The following is a 10,511-nucleotide window of genomic DNA, read 5'->3' as shown; positions in this document are numbered from 1 at the left end:
AAATGTGGCTGCTCAACAAGGACAGTTACTATTAGTGTATTCAGTGGTGGCTTCTAAATGAAGATATTGTATTTGTTTTTCATAAAAGTCAATGTACTTGTCATAAATTATATTTAAAATATTCACCATGTGAATAGATTTATGGGTGGCCAAGTTAGTAGGTGCAAAATAATGAATTCAAGTCACAATATCCCCTCTTGTCTCTGACAATAACAGCATTAGTCCATGGGATCACTCTCTCCGCATAAAGAAAACTGCATTTTAATTTTGATACATTTCCCTGAAGTGCTGCAAGCCAGAGGTCAGATCTGCAGACTTCACAACCATAATAAACTTTAAAAAGCTGGAAACCATATCAGATTTGTTAAAACATGTTGGAGATGCTCAGCACAAAACTCAGCTATTTATTATTAAATATAACAGACGAGCAATTGCATAAGGAAACACTTTGGTTTAATAGCTATTTACTGTATGTTAGGATCATAGCACTTAGGGAAAGGAATTAGCAGATAATCAAGTCCATTCCTATAGGTCTTCACCTCCTGCCCTGAACTATAATTGTGCACTGTAAACTGGCTGCACATTCCATCTCAATGGTGACTGTTTAAGTGGCAGATGAAATTTAATATTTTTAATTATACAGCCAGTAACTATGTTGGCTGACAGAGCATTTTTGATGTCTTTAGATGGAGAGGTTTTATTACAGGTTTTGCATTGATATCAGTTAGAAGGTGTCTATCACTGTGGTATCTAAATACTATAGAGAGAATGAAAAAAATATTCACATAGTGCAGGCTAGGTGCAGTTTAAGTTGCAATATAACTTTCATTATAACCCCCCAGTTTTTACTTATTCACCACTTTCACAAATTCCCATTGATGGTCTTAATGATTTTTTCCTTATGTGCAGCTTACAGTATCTTAGGTGTCTACTGCCTTTTGCCCTAGAAAGCTTGCTCTCATCTCTGTGCTGCTCTATGTAAATAGTTTATGAAGCACTTTTTGATGGTATCTAACATTTACATGTGATTCCGTCATTGAGTCTGAGATGGAGCCAGAAGTGGAAACAGCTTTCTTCTGTGGCTCTGAACATCCTGGAAACACTTAGGGAAATAATTTGACCCTACTGACAAGTAAATTGCAATTCCTGTGAAAGAATCTACTAGTTCCTTTTAGTAATTTTTTTATTTTAGTAAATAACTAAATAGTTGGAAACCAGCTGGAGAACCTCTGAATTTTTATACATGCTATAGCTATGATAGCTATAAAAAAGGACCCTAGATAGATTGTAAAAGCAGACAAAAAATCAAGTCCTTTTGTACTTCATGCTATCTGAAAGCATACATGATTTTTGTAAGCATCTGATGGCTACTTAGTGCAGCCCACAAGGATACAACAGAGCCCATATGAACGAAATGTACATCTAAGGTTGCCCAGTGCCTAGATCTCGCTTTGAGCTGGATGTTTCCTCCAGTGCAGGGCTCTGTTGGCCTGTGGAAAGTTAGGGATAGTTTTATAGAATCTTGCATAAATTAACTCTGGAGTAGACAGCAAATCCCTTGTTCTCCCTCTGGATCCAGTGTTTATTGGCTCTTTAGCTTCTTTGGCAGATGTTTAAGCGAGATCGTTGTGGCAGCCCATTGAGCGGTGGTCGGCAAGACAAACCAGGGCCACAATCACAGCGTTGGAAAATTTCTGGACCTTGAGCAACATCTTTGTGTCCACGGCGGGAACAGACCAGTCCTTCACGGAGAACTGGCTTACAGATTTTGGTCCAGAAATGGCGAGCGCAGCAAAGCCCAAAGGCACAGTCTGATGTGCGAAGGCAGCTTTCTCCCTCTTGACCTGCAGTAAGCAGAATAAAATGTATAACATACCCCATGTCTTTTGAGGTTCTTAGCTTGAGTGGTGGGCACTGAGTCAACAGCTCAGAGGAAAGTTGCTGACCACAAAACTAAGGATTGCTAGCAGAGGGGTGGGACTCACTTCAGACTAGTCCTGATCTGCCCCATTGTGGAAATCCCTCTGTCCTCCCCTGCAAAGACCTCTAGCTGATCTTCTGGCTTAAAAGTCAGCAGGCATGCTAATGGTTAAACATCAGTCATAACTGTGGACAAGGCTTGCAAGAATCTTCCTTCATATGAGGATTATTTTTCCAAATGAAAAAGATCTTTGGGCTCCTACTCCCTCCCAGTTTTACCATTTTGAACTCTATCTGCTTTATTCACCAAAGACGTTAGCAGCTAGCGTGGTGCCTATGGAACATTACCAACTGATAATGGCAGCTACAACTACTACTACAGGTGGTTTTTTTGTTGTTTGTTTGTTTGTTTGTTTTAAGAAAAAGCTGCATTGTCTATAGATTGTACACATAACCTGTCTATACAATCATAGGACTGGAAGGGACCTTGAGAGGTCATTTAGTCCAGTCCCCTGCACTCATGGCAGGACTAAGTATTATCTAGACCATCCCAGACAGGTGTTTGTCTAACCTGCTCTTAAAAATCTCTAATGTTGGAGATTCCACAACCTCCCTAGACAATTTATTCCAGTGCTTAACCACCCTGACAGGAAGTTTTTCCTCATGTCCAATCTAAACGTCCCTTGCTGCAATGTAAGCCCATTGCTTCTTGTCCTGTCCTCAGAGGTTAAGGAGAATAATTTTTCTCCATCTTCCTTGTAACAACCTTTTTATGTACTTGAAAACTGTTATCCTGTCCCCCTCTGTCTTCTCTTCTCCAAACTAAGCAAACCCAGTTTTTTTCCGACTTCCCTCATAGTGATGTTTTCTAGACCTTTAACCATTTTTGCTGCTTTTCTCTGGAGTTTCTCCAATTTGTCCACATCTTTCTTGAAATGTCGTGCCCAGAACTGGACACAATACTCCAGTTGATGCCTAATTAGAGTGGAAGAATTACTTCTCATGTCTCGCTTACAAAGGCAAGAATGTATTTGAGTCACCTCATCCTCCCTTTCCTAAGTCCTCTCTTTGCATATGCATGCTTGTGATTTTCTCTTAATTGTAAGTTCCTTGAGAAAGAGATTGTTTCCTCTCTGTGACTCCATTCCTACAACCATTTAAGCACATGCATAAGTGTTTGCAATTTCAGACCTAGCATATGCTAATATAGTACAAATAATTAATAATAGTAATAGTTCTTTTGAGCTTTTTGAATAACTGAGCTCTTGAGACCTTATTGCCCTCTGCTGCTTTGGTTCTGTTTGATCCTTTTTTCTAATAATGTCAGTTTCCCTAGGTTAATGTTTTATGAATCTTAATTTTTGTATTCCCTGACTTGTTACATATTTAGTTCCATTTAGAGAGATTCATATTACGTTACCTGTAAAATTGGGATACTGATACTGACCTTTATTAAGCACTTTGAAATCTGATGAAAAGCACTACATAAGAGCTAGGTATTAGCTATTATTAAATGCAAACAATGTGCTCTCTTACAGTTTGCATTTTGTTTGCACTAGACACAATGTGAAGACAGCCCCAAATAGTGGTATCCTAACATGAACTTTCATCCTGCAAGTAATCTGTGTTAGAAAATTGACAAATAAGAAACTAATCTAACAATGTTTATTTCTGAGCAAGTACTAGCACTCGCAATTTAAATAAATGCAGAACACCACATTGCTGAATGTTTTTAACAAAGCCTGACCTCTTCCCACTCCTTTGCTAGTTTGCTAGCCATTAACTAGCAAAGTTGGTTTCTGACTTTTATGAAAGGTGATTTGTGATGAGCACAGTGTAAATTGCTAAGTAGATCCAGATTCCACGCTGCACTTAGTGCAGCCAGGGATGGGGAGGGACACAAAGATAGTTGTACTTCAGTTTTGTGGCGCTTGGATTCTAGAACTGTTTGGGAGGCCAAAGGCTGCAATAATTTAAACCTGGCTGTCCCTAGCTCAAAAGGTGGTTGGAAGCCAGGAATAGCCTTGGAATAAGGACACTCGAGCTATGCCTCCTATGCCAAGAGCACAGTGGCAGAGAGCTGTTTTTCCTGATGAAAAGGGAATTTCCAGATAACAGCCAAAAGGCTGGCTTAATCAAGTTTTGCATCACCAGAGCAGGGTCCAGAATCTAGTCAAAATATTCCTAGTGAGTAAAGAGACAAGGTGGGTGAGGTAATATCTTTTATTGGACCAACCTCTGTTGGTGAGAGAGACAAGCTTTCGAGCTTCCACAGAGCTTGAATATAAAAGATGTTACCTCACCCACCTTGTGTCTCAAATATCCTGGAACTGATGTGGCTACAATACTGTATCCAAACCTGGTAAGTAACAGTTTATATTTTTACAGAAAAGATTTTATGGGGATTATTGTTCTCTGCATTTGTCTTAACATAATTCCTGACAATTTAATATTCAAAACACCTAATTCTGTGACTGGCATTATTATAACTTCCATGTAGGAAATAATGCGGTTATCCTCAGTGCATAATTTTAAAGCACATTGGGACCAATCTGTTCATTTTCTTTATGTAATAGAATGCTAGGGGTCTCCTTTTCCTAATGGAAGACTACATACACATGCCTCCATATAATTTTACTTTTCCAATCTGGAATATATTTCTCCTCCAAGATTAAATATAATTACCGGTATTTCTCTGCTTTTAGACCCATTTTACCTTTATTGCTTGGAGATTTGACAAGTCCTTTTTTAGAGTTGTTTTCTTGGATCTGGTGTTGAGTTGTCCCTTTTGAATCAGAACCATCCTGTTCATCAGTCCTTCTTCCTTCTGTTGGGGTAACTTCTTCAGTCTGGCTGCAAACGTCTGGTATAAAGGTGGAAGGTTATAATTTTGGACAGAAGCGCGCGGGGGGGAAGAATGCCGACATAGCTGCTTTGAGACAACAAATGATCTTTTATTCCAGATATGAAAATGGATCCAATTGCCTTGTCTCCCTCCCTCATACATCATACCTTTATAGGTTCATACCTGCGTAGATTTTAAGGATAAAAGGGATCATTATGATCACCTTAGTCTGACCTTTTGCATAACAGACCATAGATTCTCACCCAGTAACTTCTGTATTAAACCTATAAGCTCTGTTTGAGATATAGCAGTGGTTCTCAACCAGGGGTAGGCATACCTCTGGGGGTACACAGAGGTTTTCTAGGGGTACATAAACTCATCTAGCTATTTGACTAGTTTTACCACAGGTTACATAAAAAGCGCTAGCAAAGTCAGTACAAACTAAAATTTCATACAGACAGTGACTTGATTATACTGCTGTATATATTATACACTGAAATGTAAGTACAATATTCCAGTTGATTTTATAATATGGTATAAATAAGAAAGTAAGCCATTTTTCAGTAACAGCATGGTGTGAGACTTCTGTATTTTTTATGTCCGATTTTGTAAGCAAGTAGTTTTTAAGTGCATCTTGGGGATACGCAAGACAAATCAGACTCCTGAAAGGGGCACAGTTATCTTGAAAGATTGAAAGCCACTGAGCTATAGCATATCTTTTAGAAAGGCATCCAGTCTTGATTTAAAGATTTCAAGTGATGGAGAATCCACCATGTCCCTAAGTCAGTTGTTCTAATGGTTAATGAGCCTAATTTTAAAAATGCACCCCTTATTTTTACTCTGAATTTACCTAGCTTCAGTTTCCAACCATTGAATTTTGTCATGCCTTTTTCTGCTAGATTAAAGAGTCAGCTGTCCACTGTCAGAAGTCTCTTTCCTATATAGGAGTTGTAGGCCATGATCAAGGCATTTTCCGTTCCTCCCAACTCCTTTTCGGTATCACTGCCTTCCAGAATACTGTCTCCCATCTTATAAGTGTGACCCTAAATTCTTTGTTCCTACATGTTTGTGACATTGCATTTGACACTGCTTAAAACACACATTGTTCAAGTGAGCCCACTCTACCAAGTGATTCATGTTGGTCTATATAACTGACCTGTTCTCATCATCATTTATCACTCTATCAATTCTTGTCCTCTGCAAACTTTACCAGCACTGATTTTACATTTCTTTCCAGATCATTGATACAGATATTGAATAGCATTTGGTGAGAACAGATCCCTGTGAGACTCCCACTAGAACCCCCCCCCCCCTTAGGAGGAGGATTCCCTCTTTAGTTAGTGTCAGCTAATCCAGTTTCTAATCTATTTAATATGGCCCATATTGATTTTTTTAGTGTTAAACTTTTTAATCAATGTCACATGGGACTCAAACACATTACAGAAATTAAAGATAGTTGTGTTGATATGATGTATTTTATTAACCCAACTTGTCATTTCAGACACACTATTATTTTTAAGATCTGTTTTCCATAAAACCTTGTTGATCATAACCAATTATGCTACCATCCTTTAATTCTTTACTGATTGGATCCCATACAATTCTTTCCATTACTTTGCCTGGGATTAATGTCAGTCTAACTGTCCTGTAATTATTCCTGATCATCCCAGTTAACCTTTCTAAACATTGGTACAACATGAGCATATTTTCAAGTCCTCTGGAACTTTCCAGTATTCCAAGATTTGTTAAATCAATATTAACAATTCAGAGAACTCTGGCAAGTCTCTAATCTTGGATGCAGGTTATCCAGGCCTGATGATTTTAAAAATATTTAATAGTTGCTGTTCCTACTTACTGGTGGAATAGCAAGGATGTTAACATGTCATCTTATCACTGTAATATATTAAAACATCATTGTACTACAGTAGAACTTCAGAGTTATGAACCCCAGTGTTACAAACTTACTGGTCAACCACACACCTAATTTGGAACCGGAATTACACAATCAGGCAGTAGCAGAGACCATAAAAAACCCAAAACACACAGATACAGTACTGTGTTAAACATAAACTATTAGAAAAATAAAGGGAGAGTTTAAACAAGATTTGACAAGGTAAGGAAACTGTTCCTGTGCTTGTTTAATTTAAATTAAGATGGTTAAAAGAAGCATTTTTCTTATGCGTAGTAAAGTTTCAAAACTGTATGAAGTCAATGTTCAGTTGTAAACGTTTGAAAGAACAACCATAATGTTTTGTTCAGAGTTATGAACAACCTCCATTCCTGAGGCGTTTATAACTGAGATTCTATCGTACTTTCCAAACACAGAATTATTATTGAATAGTTTTGCCTTTTTCCATATCGTAATTAATATCTTTACAATCCTTATCTAATTTCAGACCTATGAAATTGTTCAGATTTAATTTGTTCCTGGTATATTTAAAGAATTCCTTCTGATTGTCCTTGGCCCTACTGGCCACCTTTATTCCCCCCCCCCCCCCCCCCATTGATACCTTTAGCTTCTCTTATGAATTGTGTGCAGTTCCTAGCTACCAGTTTTAACTCGTTACTATCAATTGCCCTATTCTAAATGTGTTCATATGCATGTATAGGACTTTTATTACTTTATTTTACAGATGCCTCATGGTAAAGATAGTTGCTTATTTTAAAGAAACGCTGGAGAGCTCGATGATCTCAACATTAGCAGGAGGTAAGGGAAAACCAGAAAAAAAAATTAAAACAGGCACCAACCACTTTTGTGTTTAGACCATATAGATTATAAACATATAGTTCTAATTTCTACCAACCTTTAAATATCACAGACACCAGATGATTATAGCTTACCATTTAGACAAATAGTCCCTGGGCAGCACATAGCATTACGCTTGCATCTTCTTCGTAACCCACGACAGGTAGCACAGAAGGGCACTTCATCTTCAGGCTTGAGGCAGAATTTGCTAGCATTACAGTCCTGGTCTGTTATACACTGTGAACTCTACAAAGAAAAAATAATTTTCCTCAGAGGGGGAAAATGCTGTAAATCAGCAATATTTAGAATAGAATATACATTGCTCACACACCAAAAAACCAAACAAACAAAAAACTACTGCCCCCTTCATTGATCAGTCCAACATGTTATTTTTGGAATAATCTTTCTTGGGTCTGGTCTATGATCTTCCATTTGATTGGGAGCTCTGGAGGACAAGGTCAACACGTCTCTATCCTGTATTGGGCCCAGCACAGTTGTGATCTTCAGCAAGTAACAGTAACAGCTTGTTAACAAAACTGACATGTTTTTAAAGCAGCAGTTTGTGCACATTTGTTTGTTATATGTGCCAGTAGTTAAACTAGCCTAATGTTACACAACAAATCACTTCCCAAATCAAGATTAGAACTCTAGCACCCTTTGCTCACCCTGTCTTGCACTCAGTGCATTAGAGCATAGTGCTCTGCTGAAGAGCTGATCAGTGCTTACAGGCCACTTGCTCTGACTTCATTTATATTTTAATAGGGTGATTTCTTGATGTCATTCAATTTTTAAAATGTTTCCAATTTAGAAATGCACAACAGCTATGACAGTATTAAAATTCTATCTGCTAGGATGGTTGATCCAACTCGTTATCACATAGCTGGGTTTGTTGGGGTCAGGAACATAAGTATTTTTTGTTTCCTCTTAACAATTCTAATACTTTCTGGGCCAAGCACTACTCCAAGCCGTTGTAACCCTTCTATTTAAAAACTGAAATCAATCATAAGATTTTTGCAAAATATTACTAATATTCTGAGATCGTTTAACCCTTGAAAATTCAATTCAGGTCCCCAACTGACCCCCCGAGCTCTCACCTTTCTGGTGCCCTGCACTTCAGCTGAACTCTTGATGCTGTTGTAGTCTAGGACCAGGGCTACCAATGGGGAACAGATGCAGCTGAGCCCCAGCAGCAAGACTGCCACCATTCTTCAGGCAGGTTGATCTGTGTTTCCCCCCGTGAGTTTTACAGCGCTTACCCGTTATCTAAGATGTGCTGAAGCTTGAAAACAAGCAACACAGATTCAGCAAATATGGGGTATTTGTGAATCTTTTTAAAAGAAAAAATCTTGAATAAAAGTCCTTTTCTTATATTTTAGATCTCTAACCTAAGAGGAAAATTTGTGGAGAGGAGCTCTGTCCTTCCTGGGGTATTTATAGCCAAGTTTGCTGTCCTTTCCATCCCCTCTTCTCATTTCCTTTCTCTTCAGCCCACACAGACTTCAACAAATCTCTTCAAATCTGTTTGATCAATAGTTCAAAACAAGGATTCACTAAAATGAGCAAGGAGGTAGGGCAGCAGCAGCTACCTCTCCTCAGGGGCTGAGCCACTCCTAATTATTGCATATCAAAGTTAGTTCAAAGGGACAGCAGAGGAGCAGGATGTTTGTATCAAAGGCAGACTGCTAATCACCTGCATTTCCTACCCTCCTTAATCCCTTTGCAAAATGTTTTTTTTCTAAGATCTGTTTTCACAGCTAATTGTGCTCCAAGAAAGAGTGATTCATGTGGGCCAGTCTGCCAATTACTAAACATTTATCCCTGGTATGGTGGGAATATAGAAAAAACTGTCTGGTTAGCTCTGGCATCCAGTCACAATTATCACTTAGTTCAAGGCAGCTGCCAAAATAATCTCTGCTCAAGTCAAATATGTTTGGGAAAGCTTTCTTGCTTCCTGTAGTGGAACAAAACTGTTTGAAGCTAGTGTTCATTCAGAAAACTAGGATATGTATCTGCTTTGATCCTGACTCAAGTTGGGGGGGGGGGGTTATACTAGTAGTAAAATCACAGAATATTTATCTTCACAAAATGTGATTGGTATCTTTACTGTCATCTGTATCACATTACCTTAACTTGAAACAATTGGAACTGGATTATAGATCTCCAGCTGATACATGCAGAATTTGACATGCCTCCAATCTCCTCAAACAGAAAAGTCTTCTTCCTCTCTCAGAACTTTGCCATTCAGTTGTCATGCTGAAACATCACCCAGGACAGATTGGAAGCGGAAAGCCTACGTGTGTGCCTTAAGCTACTCTACACTAATGTTTTAAAGTTAGAAAAAGAATAAGGTACCTAATGTTTTTATCATTGTACGTTTCCTGTCAACACTCCAAGTTAATAAATATGATCTGCGTATTATGCCATTAATGCAGTTGATGTAGGACATAATTTCTCCTGAGTTCCATTGCAACTTGGCTATCAAAGGGCGGCATGAGCACAGGGCTGGGAGTTGAGAATTCCTGAGTTCGAATTCTAGCTCTACCATTCACTTTCTCTGTGGCTTTTTGCCCCTGTTTCTCAATTATTAAAATGGACCTAACGCCTCTTCAGAATAATGTAATAAGGATATATTAAACAGTCAATGTTTGTACAAGGCTTTGATCACAGTTATATAAATGGTGTTATAGGTCTCCTTGCCTCTGTTTTATAGTCAAAAGCAGTTTTTAAATTTTGTTTGCCCTAGATACTAGCCATGCTATTTACTATACTTTATTAAAGTGATAGTTTTCCTAGGAAGTAGGCCCCTCAAACTCCCAAATAATTTAGACCATCATCCTTTTTGTATCACAAACCTACATTTCTCACAAATAAATTAAATGATAGCTGGAAGGGGGGGTGTGGTTTTATTTTAGGGGGTCTCTTCTTCCTGAGTGAGCTGTGTCTGTCCCTTCACAAGTGGTTTTCCTATGGTCAATCTTTGTTCCCTCTTAGAAACACATT

At 38.4% G+C, this 10,511-nt stretch overlaps 1 protein-coding gene across 1 annotated transcript; it reads right to left on the bottom strand.

Annotated features, from left to right (window-relative positions):
- Positions 1-150: 150 nt before the first annotated feature.
- Positions 151-9,481, bottom strand: DKK4 (dickkopf WNT signaling pathway inhibitor 4). The gene is made up of 4 exons (XM_039522467.1): positions 8,606-9,481; positions 7,607-7,757; positions 4,637-4,783; positions 151-1,844 (listed from the first exon to the last, which is right to left on the bottom strand). Exons 1-4 carry the CDS (start codon positions 8,714-8,716, stop codon positions 1,594-1,596), a joined length of 660 nt encoding a protein of 219 aa, XP_039378401.1. The 5' UTR covers positions 8,717-9,481; the 3' UTR covers positions 151-1,593.
- Between the last annotated feature and the right edge of the window lie 1,030 nt (positions 9,482-10,511).

Source organism: Mauremys reevesii, linkage group 2 (assembly GCF_016161935.1).
Source record: "Mauremys reevesii isolate NIE-2019 linkage group 2, ASM1616193v1, whole genome shotgun sequence".
In the NCBI taxonomy this organism is placed as follows: domain Eukaryota; kingdom Metazoa; phylum Chordata; order Testudines; family Geoemydidae; genus Mauremys; species Mauremys reevesii.
Note: the sequence above shows the minus strand (reverse complement) of the source record. Positions and strands in the feature narration are given on the sequence as shown.